Raw genomic sequence first — 18,364 nt, 5'->3', positions numbered from 1 at the left:
GAAATTACAGGCATGAGCCACTTGGCTCATCCCTTTCTATTTACTTTCTATGGTCAAAGATATGTTTTTATTTTTCTTGATTTTTGAAACAAATTCTCACTACATAGCCCAAACTACCTTTCAATTCAAGATACTCCTGCCCCAGCTTCCTGAGTGTTGGAATTACAGGTATGTCCTGAATTACTTTGCTATGCTTTCTTCTATGTCTTTGTTGGGCAGAATCTCCTATGTCTAATTGAATTTAATGCCAACTCTTTGTTAAAGCATATTATATAGTACCATCTATGATCTAAGTTCTATCAATTTTAGTTCTCTTCTAGCTTAATCACTTTATCTGTACTTAAAGTCACACTAAAGTATGTATTTACAGATTTTGTGTTTGCTTGTTCTCTTTCCTCATTGCTTTCTATCTTTCTATTGCTTGGAATTGCTTTTCTGCAATTCAATGGCAAATACCATTATTCATTCTAGCCTATACACTACTAAAAACTCCTCACCGGTATGCTGTTTTTTGTTGTTGTTGTTGTTGTCGCTTTTTTGTTGTGTTGTTGTTTTTGGTTGTGGGACTTAAAACTCTGGGCCTGGGCGTTATCCCAGCTCAAGGCTACCACCCTATCCCTTGAGCCACAGTGCCACTTCTGGTTTTCAGGTGATTAACTGGAGATAGTCTTCCAGACTTCAGTGTCAGGGCTGGCTTTGAACCTTGATCCTAAGATCTCAGCCTTCTGAGTAGCTAGGATTACAGGTGTGAGTCACTGCACCAGGTTAGGCTATTTTTATTTATTTATTTATTTATTTTTTTTGCCAGTCCTGGGCTTGAGCTCAGGGCCTGAGCACTGTCCTTGGACTTTCTCAAGGCTAGAGCTCTACCACTTGAACCTCAGCACCATTTCTGGCTTTTTTCTATGTATGTGATACCGAGGAATTGAACCCGGGTCTTCATGAATGCTAGGCAAGCACTTTAACCACTAGGCCAAACTCCCAGCCCAGGCTAGGCTATTTTTAAATAAAAAATATTTTCTGAATGCCTGTTACATGGAAAGCACTGATTTAGACATCAGGGCAAGAATGGTCCATGACAGATATTCTAACTGACATAACAAATGGTCTCAATAAAATCAGCTACCACTATGAATAGCCACTACCATGTACCAGGATAGTACTCAATAAGTTATGTGTGCTATTTTAATTATCACAAGAAATTTATGAGACACACTTTATTGAAATGTCTGAGATTAAGTGTCTGAGATTATAGATTATTAAGTGTCTGACTTTATAGAAACTATCTTTAAGCTATACTCTTCTCCCAGTACTGTGGTCTCTAAGTGTTCAAGTGAAATGAAAAGTTGTACATCTTATACTTTAAATGAAATGCTAGTAGTGATTAAGCTTAATGAAAGGCATGTCAAAAGTTGAGAAAGCTAGGCCTCATGGGTCACATAGTTATCCAACTTGTGAATGAAAAAGAAGAAAAAGTTCTAGACAGCAAAAGTACTATTCCATTAAATACATAAATGCTAAGAAGATGAAAGAGCCTAACTGTAGATATAGAGAAAGTTTTAGTGGTCTATAGATAAGATTAAACCAGTCATATTATTCTGTTAAGCCCAGAGCAAGGCTCCAACTTTCAAGTTTCATGAAGGATGACAAAGGTTAGGAAGCTACAGAAGTAGAGTGTGAAGTTAGCAGAGGCTGGTTTATGAGGTTTAAGCGAAGCAGCAATCTTTATGATCTAAAGTGCAAGGAGAAATATCAAATGCCAATAGAGAAGCTGCAGCAAGTTTCCCAGAAAACTGAACTAAGATCGCCAAAGAAGATAGCTACACTAAACAACAGATTCTCAATGCAGACACAAAAGCTTCATATTGGAAGATGATGCCACATAAGACAGTTATACCGTGAGAAGTCACTGCTTGGTTTCAAGGCTTCAAAGGACAGGTTGACATTTGCAGGGCTGCAACTGAATCCACAATAGAACTGATGATTTAAAAGCAAAATCCTTTTAGCCAGGCACCAGTGGCTCATACCTAGCTATACAGGAGGCTGAGATATGAGGATTTTGTTTAAAGTCAGCCTTGGCAGGAGTAATTTCCAATTAATCACAGAAAAAGCCAAGCAAAAGGAGCTTAGGGACAATGCCCAGGCCCAGGACTGGCCAAAAAGAAAAATAGTCAGTAAGCCAGGCCAGTAAGAGGCTGAGTTCTGAGGATCATAGTTCAAAGCCAGCCTGGACAGAAAGTCCATAAGACTCTTATCTCCAATTAACCACCAGAAAACGAGAAGTGATACTGTGGCTCAGGTGATAAAGCAACAGCCTTGAGATGAAGAGTTCAGGGACAGTGCCCAGGCCCAGAGTTCAAGTCCCATTACTGACCAAAAAAGAAAAAAGTAGACACCTTTCTGGAAATTATACTGCCCTTATGAATTATACCAAAGTGGGGCTGTGGCTCCAGGGGCAGGGTGGTAGCTTTGAGCTGAAGAACTCAGGGGCAATGCCCAGGCCCAGAATTCAAGACTCATGACCAACCAAAAAAAACAACCAAAATAAGATTTATACCAAACTTACACTCCCTGAGCTATACAAAAGGAAATGTAAAGTCTGAATGACAGTACATTTGTTTATAATGTAGTTTACCAGTGATTTTTAAGCCCATTGATGAGACTTTGCCTTTCTAGGAGGGAGAGAATTAAAAAATTAGAAATATATATTTCTTTTCATGTTACTGCTCATCAGTAGTGCAACTGGTTACACATGAATTCTGATGGAGATGTATGAGATTGTTTATTTATATCTGATCACACAAATACCCATTTTGCAGTCTATTAACCAAGGCAAGACTTCATACTATAGCAGTATAAAATTTCTATAGTAAATTTCACCCATAGTAAATATGGGTAAAAATGTTATCAAAGCAATCAGCACATTGATTAGTCAGCAGCCATCAATAACAAGGTAAGATCTTTCTACCAGTATAAAAATTGTAACTTACTGAAGGTTCAGATGATGGTTAGAATTTTTCAGTAACAAAGTATTTTTGTGTGTGTGTGCCAGTCCTGGGCTTGTGCTCAGAGCCTGATCCCTGTCCATAGACTTTCTCAATGCTAGAGCTCTACCACTTGAACCTCAGAACCACTTCTGGCTTTTTTCTATGTATGTGGTACTGAGGAATTGAACCCTGGTCTTCATGCATGCTAGGCAAGCACTCTACCACTAGGCCAAACTCCCAGCCCAAACAAAGTATAATATAATATAATATAAATATAATAATATTGCACACTATAGCATAAATATAACTTTTAAACCAAATATAACCCCTGCCCCTGTTCTGGGGTTCGAACTTAGGGCACAGACAGGATGATTTATTTGAAATAGGGACTAAATCATAAGCATTTGGGGCTTATATTTCTAAGGAAAAACTCAGTGGTTTTGGAAATGGAAAAAAAATACCTCTGAAATCTGTTCTTTGCTCTATATCTCCTTTATATCTCCTCTGTCAAGTCCACATTGTCACCATCTCTTGCTGGGATAGCTTCAATAGCTTTCTAATAGATTCAACAGCATTCTCCTTGACTGCTTCTAATATCTTCTCCAGAAGACAAGCCTTTCAAAAAAAGTACAGAAGGTATTGTATTCATCCTTAACATAGTCCACATACTTCATAAAATACAAATCAATAACTTGGCTAAGTAAAGCAAAGATTAGGATTTTATTCATTCCCCCCCCCTTCCTATATTAGAGAAAGCTCAGTTATTTTAAAAAGTTGAATAGGGGCCTGGAGTTTGACCTAGGGGTAGAGTGCTTGCCTAGCATGCACAAAGACCGGAAGTGTTGCACAAAGTGGTGCTGTGGTTCAAGTAGTAGAGCTGTACCCTTGAAAAAGCCCAAGGACAGTACTCAGGCCCTGAATTCAAGCCCCAGGACTGGCAAAATAAAATAAATAAATAAATAAAATAAAAAGTTGAATAATTCAATAAACACCATTGTATCTTTCAACTGCTTTCATCAATTATTAATATTTTGCCACATTTCGTTTCTAGTTTGTTATCTTTATTGAATCTTTTAAATTGCAGTGACTCTACTGCTAAATAAAACTGTAACTATACTTCAAAGCAAAACATTCTGCCATAGAATCCAAAATCCACTGCCATGTAAAACTTAGTTTTACATTTAGTTTTATATATACATAGATATATTAAATTTACACACATAAGTAATTTTCACATGACAGATAGGATGTTTTCTTCTGTACTACATAGTTTTTATAACATATTACTTTTGTGATCCTAAAATGTGTGAGGATTTTTCCTTATAAGCAGATATACAGCAATTCTACAGCAGACATCAGATGTCCTCTAACTAAATTCTGACACTGTTCTATCACAGGATGAGGGCTTGGTCCCTGAAGGTTAATCATCTCCTACCTTATACCCAACTGCAAGGTTAGGCCTCCAGAATTCATGACTGACAAACTACAATTGAAGTTCTTATTATTTCCTTCAAAGGTTTGCTTATTTTGATTATAGTGAATCACAAAACTTAGGCAAACTTACATTGATGAACTTATTATAAAATATACTTTAAAGGATATAAATAAGCCGCTAGATTTACACATTCATGTGTGAGGTGGAAGGGTTTTCACGACATATGCTACCTAGCCTAACAGCATATGAATGAGGTTGTTGTTTTGTTTTTGTTTTTGTTTTTTGTGGGTAATGGGCCCTGAACTCAGCTTGGGCGCTGTCCCTGAGCTCTATAGCTCAAGGTTTCGCCCAATCCTTGAGTAAAGCCAAGACCCGCTTCCCATTTTCTGAAGGTTAACTGGAGATAACAGTCTCAGGTCCTTTTGTGCTCAGCTGGCTTTGAATCTTGATCCACAGATTTCAGCCTTGGGGAGTGGCTAGGATTACAGGTGTGAGCTATCATGGCTTGAATGAGTTTTTGTTCACCTTCCAACAAGCTTTCACTGATTAAGAATGGTGAGGGAAAAGATTCAAAGGTGGTTCCTTTGTCTTCAGTGACAGGGTAGATACATGGTTACACCATATATTGAGATTTCTAAAAGAGATTAAGAAGGAAAGAGTTTGGGACTTGCCACAAAAATCTGGAATCACAAAGCGAACATGCTCAGAGATACCTGTTCCACATTCATTTGAAGGTGTTAGTGGGTATTGGCATATTCCATAGATTTGAAGTAGATGTCTGGAGAGAATAAGAAATTTAGATAGCAACAGTTTAAAGAAGTTATTTCAATCATTAAGTATTAATAAGGCTTCAAGCTGTCAAGGGGAAAACCATGCAAGTGACAAAAAGAAGGTTCAGTACTCTGAAAATTCCTTTAAGAGCTTGGGTACATGAGAAAGAAAAGGAGACTAAGATGGGGAACTAGTTAGATTACAAGCACAAAAAAGGAGTGGAAATCCAGCAGTCAAAGATATTTCAAGGCCAACATATTTGTGTGGATAAGACATTTAACAGCTGAATGCTGCTAGGAACTGGAAAAAAATGAAAATCCATTGGATTTTTGGTATCTTCCTTCTTCTGTGCCTGGTATAAAGTTCCCTCTATTCATTTCCTAATGAAACTTGAAAATACAGATCAACATTTGTTCACTTTTCTCATTTTTATTTTTCTTTTTTTGCCAATCCTGGACCTGGAACTCAGGACCTGAGCACTGTCCTTGGGCTTTTTCAAGGCTAGCACTCTATCACTTAAGCCACAGCACTACTTCTGGCTTTTTCTGTATATGTGATGAGAAGCCTAAATTAATTTTGAAGTTTGATCAACTTCAGTAAAAGTTATTTTTAAGCAGGCCCCGCCAGAAGGTCACTCTGAACTAGTTCTAAACCAGCAGAGATAGATAGCAACTTCAAGGTTGTTTGCCCAGGGCAGGATGACCACTGACCCACAAGTGATGCTTACCCAGGACAGAAGGTCCCATAGGTGAAGTCTGCCCAGGGCAGGATGACCCACAGGTGATGTTTGCCTAGGGCAAGATGTCCCTAACCAATCAGTTTAAAGTACCCAGTCCTTTTGATTTAGTCAATAATTCTTTTTTTCTTCCCCGCTTTATGATATTATGTTTTAGAGTTGTTCTGTGACCTTCCTGCAGTATGTAATGGATTGCTACAAGATGCTATGATGTATGCAAAGCCCTTGCCTTCCTCAATGAAGTGTATAAACAGTGCTGTAACTCTGGGCTCAGAGATCTCAGCGTCACCAGTTGTAGCCGTGTACTTGGGAGCCCAGACTCGAGCTTGCACTAAAGACTCCTTTGCTTTTACATTGGTTCTGGTCTCTGGTGGTCTTTTGGGTAAGGATTCTGAATTCAAGCATTACCCAGTCAGAAACTTTGCCTGTTTGTCTTTTAAAATTGTTTAGGTAATCAAATGTCAAGAGAAAGGACAGAAAAACTTAGGATAGTCCTGTGAGCCTATCTTTGGGGGTGAGAGGTGAACTGGCAAAAGTGCAGCTCTGGGTTTCCATGCTGGGACAGGCCCTAGGGAGGGTCCACGCATGGTGAAAGAAGTAAGCTGGCACAAAGGCTGTTCATCTAAACCTAGTCAGATGGGCAGAGTGGACCATCTTCATCCTATCTCTTCCTTGCAGACTGACACTGGAAATCGGAAGGTAAAATATGGGTGATGTAATTAGTATTAAACTGCCCCCTAAAATGTGTTAAATTGGGGAAATGATTTTAAAAGAATGTTTTGTGAAGCCTAAATTAATTTAGAAGTTCAATGAACTTCAGTAAAAAGTTATTTTTAAGCAGGCTCCGCCAGAAGGTCACTCAGACCTCACCGGAAGGTCACTCCGAACTAATTTTAAACCAGGAGAGACAGCAGTTTCAAAGAAAATAATAATTACAGACTACTCCCTGTGTAAAAGCCACCTCCAGAGATTTAAGGCTCCAGGATAAAATAACTGGGCAGGAACTTGTCAGTCATCTGTAATAGTGGGTAGTTCACAATCCTAAACCCCCTCCCCTCATTTGCTCAAAGCCCTGACTAAGCGAATTTTTGTTGACACCAGCCACAAATTCTGGAAAGAAGTTTGTGGACCTGAGACTGTGTCCTTCTGATCTGTATATAGGCCTATATAGGTAACTTAGGCATTGTTAGGGCTGCAGAGATTAATTCCTCAGACAATCAAGAAAATGCCTTTGCAAATGGGTTCTAAGTAAGCTACACTATTGTAGCAAAAAAAAAAAAAAAGCTTGTGCAATTGTTAAATGTTTTATATAATCTTCAGTTTGGAGTAAAATATTGCTCCTGAAATGTAATCCTGGCAAGCCCCTTGGTAAAATAGGCTAAACTTTTAGGGTCCCTGGCTAGGTATAGAGACAACACCCCTGAGTCAGCTTGAAGAAGTCACAGAAGATGGATCTTCGCCAATCAACCCTCCCCCCCTTTAAGATGAAGGGACCAGAGTCATTTTTGGAAAGTGTGACAGGATAAATTAGAGGCATGGGAAACAGTAGTAACAGATGTGCAAGAGTAGAGACTGCACTTATGGAAAATGATTACAGGTTCAAGTCTTCTATGCCTGGCTAGAAAATCCTAGCCTCATTTAAAGGAAATCTGGTTACTAAAAGTCACCCTGGTAGTACTTTGGAATCTTAGTCCTATATTCTCCTAAAAACCAATGGGGTGCCAGCAAGCAAAAACAAGTGTGCTCAGGTAAAGCAACCAGGAAATCATTGGGAGACTTCACCAAAGTCGGGCCTTAGGTTAAGCTTCTTTAACCAGTCTGTGCAGAAATTTGCAGATGACCCAGCAGGGGGTGTGACATTCCATTGGAGCTGCTGAGAGACAAGACAGCTGCTACACATCCTGTCCTGCCCGACTCTACTGCCCTACAGCTGCTTCATTGATTGCTTTGAAAACCTTGGTGGTAGGGCATTCTATCTGTGCTAAATTCAAAGTCTCCTAGCTTTTTGCAGCTATCATGGTGACTCTGGCTGGATAAAGGGAATTTTATGAATTCGAGCATTACAGTGGTACTGAGGAATTGAACCCAGGGCTTCATGTATGCCAGGAAAGCAATCTACTGCTAGGCCATGCTCCCAGCCCTTGTTCATGTTTTCAATAGTCTTACAGCTCTAAGAACAATTCCTTCAAACTACTTACAGCTGTAATTTCTCCAATTATTTGTACTCTAATTGTCTCCTTCATAAGAAAATGAATAACTTGATAAATATTCACCCTTTTCTATTGTCTCTACTTCCAATGATACAGAAGATTTTTTAAACAAATACTTGTCAAATAAACTTGCAAATGCTTCAGAGCTGGGAAATTAGTGAGAATTAGTAAAAGCAGTAAGACATGGTGAGGTATAACAGACAGGATAGATTCAACAATAAAGTATTGTCTGACAAGACATGAAAAAGGGTATCAATGTATGTGAAATAATGCACCTATCTGGTGAATATAATGTAACCCTTCTATTAATTACAATAAAAATATATGAAAAAAAAAGTATTGTCTAAAGGAGACATGAAGACTTCGATATGACATTCACTAAAGAAAAGACTTCATTTCTGGCGTGAGTGTACAAGTACAAACACACATGTATTTCCAGCAGACAAAAGAGACTAGTACAGGAATATCCTGAGTTGGCATCTAACTTGAGCTATTATGACCAAAACTTGGTCAAAAAAGATAATAGCAAAATTCAGCTATTCAGGGAGATGAGACCTGAGCATCTTCCTTGGAAGCCAGTGGCTCCTTCCTTCCCCCAAACCAAGAGACTCTTATCTCTGAGCCAGAGGTGGAGGTGAGGCTCAAGTGGTAGAGAAAGGGGATAGGAGAAGGATGGACAAGGGAGAGCTCTGTAGAAGTCCCTTATGCAAGCTCAGCTCCAGAACATGCACAACACACACACACACACACGCACAAGCACGCACCAAAACAAACAAACAAAAAAACCCTTAAGTTTCGGTTTGAAGTTTCTATCTTAACTTTCCTTCTACATGTTCATTTTTTTTTTCAGTTCATTTGTCTCGCAGCTCCACATTCTCCTTTTCTATTGTAAACTATAGTTCACCTCAAAGTTGATTATTTTGTGTAGAAAGAAGACAAATGAGACAGTGATTATTTTAGCGATGGAAAAGGAAGCTGATGGGACAAGCCAACACAAGATGATAAGCTCATCAAACTAGATGTTGTTCCCCCCCCACCCCCCAAAATTGCTTAGAATCGAGTAAAAAGTTGAAAATAAGACCACATATACGAGGAAGAGCCCTGAAACTCTTGAGATGAATTGAAATCCTTGTTCTACGTGCCTTTCTGCTCATAACGTTGCAAACTCAAGTTTCCTCAGAATTAATAAAATGGGATGCTAACAGTAGCCATCCCGGAAGGACCAGTGACATACCCTTTAGCAAGTGAGTAACGGCACAAGGCAAATATTCAATTGATGTTCTTTTTCTTTAAAATAAACAGCAAAGGGAGACAGCCTAAGTTGCAAATACTTGTCATATGAATGCACGTAGTTAGTAGTATCACAGTAAATGGGAAGATTACTTTGAAAAAGATTAAAAGCACCGACACTTACACTCTGGGACCCTGCAAAGACCTTGACTGTGACAAAAAACAAAAACCCAAAACTATAACAGCATAACAGCGTGCGGCGGTGGCTTCTCTGTACTTTTGGAAAGGCAAAAGAGAAAGGAGAAAGAGAAGACACCGGTTTGTTCCACGAGGGCCCCGGCTGACGACGGGTCGGATCCCCAGCGAGGGCCCGGGATGCACCAATTCCGGAACCAGAGGTCTTTTCCAGCCCTGCGGGGACAGAAAGCGGAGGTGACAAGTTCTAACGCCAGTCCTAGAAAGGTCCCTGGGAGAGTCGCAGCCTCACCTCTGAGCCCCAGTGCCGTCCTACCAGGCAAGGGGATGGAATCTCCGACGCCCAAGCAACCAACAGAGGACTACACCTCCGCGGTGATTGGGGGAAGCTCCACCCTCCGAATCCGGCCCGCCCCTCCAGCCCGGAGCTGCCCTCATTGGTTGACTGGCGGCCTAAGTCCCACCTCCCTGCCGGGTTTGAATGCTTTTTCCGGCAGTCGCCCGCGGCGCCAGTCCCCGGGCCCTTCCAGTTCGCTCGGGGAAAGCTCCGCCTACTCCCAGGGTTCAGCGCGCGCCCGGCCGCCATTGTTTGAATTTGAAAACGGGAACACCTCGGCGAGGCCTCGGCGGCGGCGCTGCAGGGGACGTTCCAGGTGAGGAGGGGGTGACCCTCGTGAGCTGGCTGTGCAGTAGGTGGGGTGCCCGGCACGCTCGGCCCGAGGCTGGCGGAAGCGGCCGCGGCATTGTCAGCGTTTTCTGACTGGGGGGCGGGGTTCGTGACTCCCTTCAAGCCTGAGCTTGGGCGCTGCGCCGGCGGGGCGCGGCGTGGACCGAGCCCCCGACTGCTTTGGGGTTAACCCCAACCTCCCCGCCGGCTTACGAGTTCAGGGCTCTTCAGTGTCGAGAGCTAAACGAATGGGGGCTGTCCATTCGTGTCGTACCCGCTCCAGACGGGCGATTGTGTTTTATTCTAGCCAGGGACCTATCTTTCCTTCCTACCTAACCCCGGGGTCATTTGCACAGCACTGGCTTGTACATTCTCTGAGCATTTACCTTTAGGTGTGGAGATTTGAGGCTAACTCGCTCGTGAGAATGGCGTGAGGCGTGGTTCCACATTAATTTAAGACCTGCGATGGAATGTGACCACGCCTGAAATCCCCACCACCCTGGAGTTGGAGTTGGTGGAGGGAAGCCAAAAATAGGAGGATCCAAGTTAGAAGCCTGCGGGCAGCCGTGGGAGACTTATCTGATACTTAAAAAAAAAGAAAGAAACTGAAAGCAAAATGCCTAGGGTTTTGACTCAAATTGTAGCCCTTGCAAGATGAAGACCCTGAGTTTTAATTCCCTGTAACTCCATGTCCCCAATAACTCCCAGAACAAGCAACAGCAAGAAAAGCACCACTGATGCATCCTGTACTGGTTCATTTATTTATTGGGTTTTTTGGACAGAATTCAGAACCTTAAACTGTTATGCCCAAGTCTCAGGACGACCACCAAGAGAGCACCGAGAGTCAGACATGCAAAATGCAAAAGCTAGCCCCGGGCCTCTGTCCTACACTCATACAGTGGGAGCCTAGGAGGAAGCCTGGAACAACTTTTCTACAGGGCTTTTAAAGGCAAAGACTACAGATTTACATTAGAACAGCAATCAGCTTTTGGAGTGTGATTAGGTAGGGGTTAGGGATAGTTCAGGGCAGTGGGAGCTAAAACAAGTGCCATCCCTTGAATTTACGCTTCTGCTTTAGAAAACAAATGCCATCCCTTGAATTTACACCAGTTCTGGTTAATTTTAACACAGACAGGTCAGTTCCTGGGACTAAATGGCACCACAATTCTGTTTCTTTATGTGCACTTTTGGGTCACTCATAGTTTACATAAACAACAAGATGGTTGCTGCTTCAGAATGGGGGCGCTTTTTTAGCTCTTCAAAACAATTTAGGCAAGTGTCGGCCAGGTATTCTTTAAAGTGTATTCATCTACATTCTTTCATTCACTTCTTACTTGCACTTGGAAAGCTTGAATCTGAGTTAAAAGCGTTTGTGCTGTTTTTCTGGTGTAGGTATTGGGGGCTCAGTCTCAGTATTTGGAGCTCTTAGCCTTTTCACTGAAGCTAGCACTCTTTCACTTGAGTCAGACCTCCTCTAGTAAATTGGAGATAAGAATCTCTTGGATTGGTCTGTGTTCAGGCTGGCTTCTTAGCCTCCTGAGTTGCTATCATTACAGGTGTTGTTATGGGAGCAGGAGGAAGGGATTCCACATCTTTCCAGGTGGGAATTCCATGTCCCACCAGAGTCCACCACACAGAGACAGTCTCATACAAAAAGGTGAATTTATTGGGGAAGTAGATGTTGAATTGAGGGGTCAGGGACACAGTGCAGACTCAGGAGCTCACACTGTGACCCCAAGCAGCTCTCACTCTGGGTTTTCTGTTCTTTTTTTCTTTTTTCTTTTTATTGCCAGTCCTAGGCTTGAGCTCAGTGCCTGAGCAGTGTCCCTGGACTTTCTCAAGGCTGGAGCTCTACCACTTGAGCCTCAGCACCACTTCTGGCTTTTTTTTCTTTTTTTTTCTATATATGTGGTACTGAGAAATCGAACCCCGGTCTTCGTGCATGCTAGGCAAACACTCTACCACTAGGCCAAACTTCCGGCCCCAAAGGACCAGAAACTTTTTTTTTTTTTTTTACCGTCCTGGGCTTGAGCCTCAGGGCCTGAGCACTGTCTTTGGAGTTTCTCAAGTCTAAAGCTCTATCACTTGAGCCATAGCACCACTTCTGGCATTTTTTTCTGTGTACGTGGTACCGAGGAATCGAATCCAGGTCTTTGTGAATGCTAGGCAAGCACTCTACTACTAGGTCAAACTCCAGCCCCTCACACTGCGTTTTTAAGGGCAAAACCCATGGGGTCTAACCTGGCTGCACACAGGTGGTCAATGGGATAGTTACATACACAGAGGGATCATAGCCAGCCCCAGCCACAGGCAGATAGCCAATAGGGTTACAGTGTTTGAATTTACCTATTACCTTAGTTGGAGTTGACATGCAAATTGGGCAGGTCTCCACACAAAGGAGGCCCCCCCCACAAGTGGATATCCCTCCTCATGGGAGTGGGGATAAGGTTGTCCCTCGCTAGAAGGGCAAAGGTGGCTGGGCTGCTTTATCACTGTTGACCTTCTACAATAGGGAGGGGAACTCTTAGCGCATTCATCATGGTGTCAGTCTTTGCTTCCCTTAATGGTGTGAGCCACCAGCTCAGCTGTAGTATTCTTTAAAGGATGTTAAAAAACTAAAATAACTTATGGTTGTAACTTACTTTATAATCTTTGATATCTGAGAGGCTTTCAGGTTGATAGTAAACATTTCATATTGTCTTATAGATTCTTATGAAATGGATGGATCCACCTATGGATTAATCATATGCATTATATTAGGCTGTATTGATTATTACTTAATTCAGAGTCTACATGTATAATTTGGTCATTTGTCCTTTCCATTGGTCATTATGTTATAAATGAAGCAGTGTCCTATTTTCCTTCTCTGAAGACTGGTTGTTTGGGGAAAACAGGGGGCTGTCTGTATTATACACTTTTAAAGTTAGAGCTGGCATATATGCTGACTTGTTAAGCTTGTCCTGTTGCTGCTGTTCTTACAGAATGGAATGTAATTTGAATCAAGATGGGGTGCCTAGACCATCGTATGTTTGTAGTGCTGACCCAGTTGCAAGGCCTTTGGAAATAAATTTTGATGGCATTAAGCTTGATCTCTCTCATGAATTTTCCTTAGCTGCATCAAACACTCAAGTAAGTACAATGAAACAAAAATATTATGTTGATTGTCATCAAGTGGAAATGTAGGCATGTCATTAGATACAAATTCTTAAGCTTTCTAGACTTAAGGCAAACTTGGATCTCAGTAAATTTTCCATGGAGTGCTAGGTCAAAAGAAATACATAAGTTATGTTTCAAGTTTTGGGTCTAAACTTGGTATCTGTACCTTCATTTGGTAACCATTTGAGAAAAAAAATTAAATAAAAAGTAAGTAGATAAATAAATAAAATTGCATTCCTTGATGGTTGTACTTACTAATAGGATAGTCCTGTGATATTTTTATGATGATACTTTATTGTGGTAGAATGGAACCTGCAACATCTCAAGGTAAGTCTTTACAACTAGTGTGTGTGTGTGTGTGTGTGTGTGTGTGTGTGTGTGTGTGTGTGTGTGCTGGTCTGGGGCTTGAACTTAGGGGCCGTCCCTTAGCTTTTTTACTTAATGCTGGAAATCTACCAGTTGAGCTAAAGCACTTCTTTTTGTTGGTTAACTAGGGATAAGAGTCTGTATGGACTTTCCTGCCTGGCTTTGAACCATGGTCTTCATGTATCAGCTTCATGAGCATCTAGAATTGCAGGCATGAGCCACTGGCACTCACCTTTAGTTGTATTTAGCTACAAAAAAAACAAAACAAAACAAAACAAAAAACAGTTTCCCAATTACTCTATCTGGAAATTTCCACATCTTATCCAGCAATCTTATGTTTAGAACTTCTTAGCCTAATAGCGCTAACAGCCTAGAAACTGTTAAAAATGAAGTCATTCAAAGCCATGTAGGTGGGTGGAGTTAGGATAGTAAACAAGACCCAAAACTTTAGGAGAACTTCCTTCTAGATAAGTGGATAATCACGTGTCACAAATCTCAAATTTTCGGGGATGATGAATTTTACAATGTATTATGCCTCAGTCTTTGGCCAAGGATCCTTCTAAAGGTGTCACTTCTTAAATTCACTTTGACTCAGGAAGGCCAAACTATCTAATACAGTTGAGAGACAGCTTTAAGGAGGCACTAGTTAGGGGGCTCTGCAGTTTGGACCTTAGGAGTCCTTCTTTATTTTGCCCTCCTCTCCCTCTCTACTCTACCCTTGTTTCCCCTCCCCTCACAAAATGCAGTGTTCATTATTATGTGAAGACTAAGGTTCTGTTCTGCCCACACTCTCCGGGTGTGGGACTCCACACCTGGACCCAGTTATCCTAAAGTAACTGAGTAGCCAACCCAGGCTAGAGGCCAGGCCAGAGTAACATAAAGAGGATGACCAGCTTGCACTCTGAAGAAGGTTCCTTATTTCCTTTCTTCAAGGAGCCTAAGAGGCCCTGGTTAGACTAGGCTCTGAGCAGCATTGCCAACTGTGGGAATGGCAGGTGTAGAGATGGGGAAGCTCAAGTTGCATACCTAAGCATAAATCCAGAGCTATTGAGATTTTTCTTTCCTTTCCATTTCCTTTTTCTTCTTTTCCCTTTTTCTTTTTGTCAGTCCTGGGGGCTTGAACTCAATGCCTGCATACTGTCCCTGAGACTCTTTGTGCTTAAGCTAGGACTCTACAACTTGGACCATATTGTGACTTCTGGCTTTTTCTGAGTAGTTTGTTGGAGATAAGTTTCATGCTTGGACTGGCTTTGAACCACATCCTCATATTTCAGCCTCCTGAGCAGCTAGGATTACAAGTGTGAGCCGCTGGTGTCTATCAGGATTTTCTATTTATGTATCAATTTTCAGTTAAGGTTGCTTGTCTTCTAAAAAAATTTTATTGACTTTAAGTAATTGTGCAAAGGAAGTACCATATTACAAAGCAGTTTATGAATACAGAGCTTCTTGATCAATATACTTTTCAAGTAGTTCTTTTTTTAATCTTTTTTTTTAAACTTAAGACTTTGCATTTAAAATTACTTTTAAGAGTAAGATAAGCTCATTTTCACCTCAGTGAAAGCAGAGACTTAAAAATTCTCTCTGTGATAATCAGATACGAAGATGGGAATTTTATGGAAAAAGGCCTTTTGCAAACTTTATATGTAAATGTAGTAGGTAGAAGAGACAGACTCTTGTGGTGTACTTTAATTCTTTTAAAAAACAAATTTTGTTTTGGGTCTTTCTTTAATCTTGCAAAATGGTTAAAATTACAGAGCTGCAGATCTGTAATTCCTGTACTTGTGACTCTAAAGTAGGATGATAGAAAGTTTAAGGTCAAGCCAGGCATACTGCCTCATGCCTGTAATCCTAGCTACACTGGAGGCTGAGTTCTGAGGACCAAGATTCAAAGCCAGCCCAACACAAAAAGACCTGAGACTATGGGAAGTAGGGCTTGGCTCAAGGGTAGGGTGGTAGCCTTGAGCTCAAGAGTTCAGGGACAGCACCCAGGCCAAGTTCAAGCCCCATGATCCACCAAAAAAAAAAAAAAGTAAGTTAGTTTAAGGTCAGTTACACTGTTCACTTAGAAATAATCTCTCCCAGGTAATAATCAGCCATATTAAAGAAAGATAATCTCAGAAAAGCCATATTTTAACAAAAGGTAATTTCTTCTTTAGGAAAACAATTTGCCACCAAGAGACTGTCTGCAAGTTTATCTTCGAATAAGACCATTTACACAGTCAGAAAAAGAACATGAGTCTGAGGTTTGTGTTGAATTTAACTGGATTTTAGTATTTTTCTCTGATTAAACAGAAAGTGCCATTTACTGGAGTTTTTGTTCTAGGGCTGTGTGCATGTTCTGGACTCAAAGACTGTTCTGTTGAGAGAACAGTCGGTTCTTAGCCGGTTAAATGAGAAAAATTCTGGACAGGTGGTACAGAAATTCACTTTTTCCAAGGTGAGTACCTTGTGAGGTGACTACCTTATGAAGTAGCTACCTTGTGAGGCTGAATTTGGGGGGATGGGTGGAGGGTTATTGGGGATTGAACACAGGACTTTGTATTTGAAAAGCCCATGCTCTTACCACAGCAGTGCACCTTTCCCCGGCTCCCTATGCCAACCCAATTCTTCTGTTTGTTTTATGAGCCTTGGCTTAGGCTATATTGCTTTATAATCGTGTATAATGAACAATAATTTGTGCTTATTGAACTTAGATATTTGGTACAGGTTTTTTTTTTTTAAGAGTAAAACTCATTTCATGTCTATAAATACATACTTGGAAGTAAGACACTGCGCTTTTTTTAATTTGAAGAATTTTTTTTAAAAAAGTGGATCAAAATTGGATTGGCTCAGTGAGTGAGATTTCTGTCTTGAAAACTTGCTAGATTGATAGTTACACATTAAGTGTATTTTTGGTAGTGAAAATATAGTAGCTCCTTTGAAAATTAAGTTTTGTGAAACTAATGGGTAAAATCTGAGCCATGAGAGATAGGATGAGGCTCACTCATTTGAATGCTAACTTGAACTAAAAAGACATGTCTTGAAAATGCTTCCTTAGGTTTTTGGACCAACAACTTCCCAGAAAGAATTCTTTCAGGGTTGTATTATGCAGCCAGTAAAAGATCTCTTAAAAGGACAGAGTCGGCTGATTTTTACGTATGGACTAACTAATTCAGGAAAAACATACACATTTCAAGGTAAATATTTTGGCTAGAAAAGAAAAAGAAACAAAAAGCAATAGTAGGGACTCAGTATTATCTTAATTATATATAGTTCATTTCCTATTATCTGGTATGTATTTTCTCTGTTTTGAGTGAATTGGTTATATTAAATCTCCATTGCTCAATGTGTGTGTGTGAGAGTGTGTGTGTCTGTGTGTGTGTATGTGTGTGTGTGTTTTTTTTTTTTTTTTTTTGCCAGTCCTGGGTTTGGGCTCAGGGCCTGAGCACTGTCCTTGGACTTTCTCAAGGCTTAGCACTCTACCACTTGAGCCTCAGCACCACTTCCAGCTTTTTTCTATGTATGTGGTTCCGAGGAATCAAACCCGGGTCTTCATGCATGCTAGGCAAGCACTCTCCCACTAGGCCAAACTCCTGGCCCTTGTGTGTGTGTTTTTTAAGTCAAGTAATATATCACATAAACCATATCCCCAGACTTTGTGGATTTTACCTTATATATATGGTAGAGAATAAGAGAAAAACAGAATGTGTGTGATACATAGAATTAATCATGGATGAAAAGTGAGACATTATGTTTCACTTTATGTTGCTACTTTCCTACTGTTCTGAGAGAATATAACATAATAATTCTTTTGTAGGTACAGAAGAGAATATTGGCATTCTGCCTAGAACTTTGAATATACTGTTTGATAGTCTTCAGGAGAGATTGTATGTCAAGATGAACCTAAAACCACATAGATCCAGAGAGTACTTAAGGTTATCTCCAGACCAAGAAAAAGAAGAAGGTTCTAGCAAAAGTGCCTTACTTCGACAAATTAAAGAGGTATGGAAGTATTTTATTTTTTTATTTTTATTTTTTTAATGAGGCATTTTCTTTCTTACACCTTTTTTTTCATTTTTTAAAATTGTAATTAGTAGAGGGGTTACAGTTATATTCATCAGATAGAATGAACATTACTTCACACACATTGATACCCCTTCTCATATTTTTGTCCCCTTCTTCTCCCCTCAGCCCCTCCCCTCCTCTTGTTTTCCCCCTTTCTCCCTTAACTTTCCTATTTCAAATAAACAAGTAGACTTATATACAATAATATCAGATTATAAGATAAGATACTGTAACAATATGAGAATAACCAAGGGACAACAAAAGTCACGAGAAATTACATAGTACATTAAGAACAACATTCACTCATTATATAGCTCTTGTTTTCATATCCTGGGGGTCCTTTCTTTCAGCCTCATCCTATATGGCCTTATGTATCTAGGTTTTGACCTATTGGAACCCTCTGCTAGGAGAGTCCAAGATTTGTACTAATTATTACAAATGAGAGAAACCACAGCCTGTGTTCCTTTGGGTCTGGCTTACTTCACTTAATATGATTTTTTCCAAGTCTTTCCATTTCCTTACAAATGGGCCAAGGCCATTCTTTCTGATGGCAGCATAGAATTCCAT

The 18,364-nt window shown here is 40.5% G+C and overlaps 2 protein-coding genes across 3 annotated transcripts in view; one reads left to right on the top strand and one right to left on the bottom strand.

Annotated features, from left to right (window-relative positions):
- The window catches only part of Pank1 (pantothenate kinase 1), an 86,207-nt gene extending 76,253 nt beyond the window's left edge, over window positions 1-9,954 (bottom strand). Inside the window, exons 1-2 of the mRNA XM_090346294.1 lie at window positions 9,857-9,954; window positions 3,449-3,602 (exon numbers count right to left, since the gene is read on the bottom strand). The gene's annotated coding sequence lies outside the window, so the exon portion shown is untranslated. The remainder of the gene's footprint in view (window positions 1-3,448; window positions 3,603-9,856) is intronic.
- A 175-nt stretch (window positions 9,955-10,129) lies between these two features.
- The window catches only part of Kif20b (kinesin family member 20B), a 43,257-nt gene continuing 35,022 nt past the window's right edge, over window positions 10,130-18,364 (top strand). For both annotated transcript variants that reach the window (XM_090346290.1, XM_090346291.1), the window contains exons 1-6: window positions 10,130-10,217; window positions 13,213-13,360; window positions 15,910-15,996; window positions 16,077-16,190; window positions 16,791-16,929; window positions 17,550-17,734. In XM_090346290.1, the coding sequence (XP_090202416.1) occupies window positions 13,214-13,360; window positions 15,910-15,996; window positions 16,077-16,190; window positions 16,791-16,929; window positions 17,550-17,734 (672 nt within the window). In that variant the 5' untranslated portion in view covers window positions 10,130-10,217; window position 13,213. The remainder of the gene's footprint in view (window positions 10,218-13,212; window positions 13,361-15,909; window positions 15,997-16,076; window positions 16,191-16,790; window positions 16,930-17,549; window positions 17,735-18,364) is intronic.

The sequence above is a fragment of the Megascapheus bottae genome, chromosome 15 (assembly GCF_031878675.1).
Source record: "Megascapheus bottae isolate mThoBot1 chromosome 15, mThoBot2.hap1, whole genome shotgun sequence".
Lineage (NCBI taxonomy): Eukaryota > Metazoa > Chordata > Mammalia > Rodentia > Geomyidae > Megascapheus > Megascapheus bottae.
Note: the sequence above shows the minus strand (reverse complement) of the source record. Positions and strands in the feature narration are given on the sequence as shown.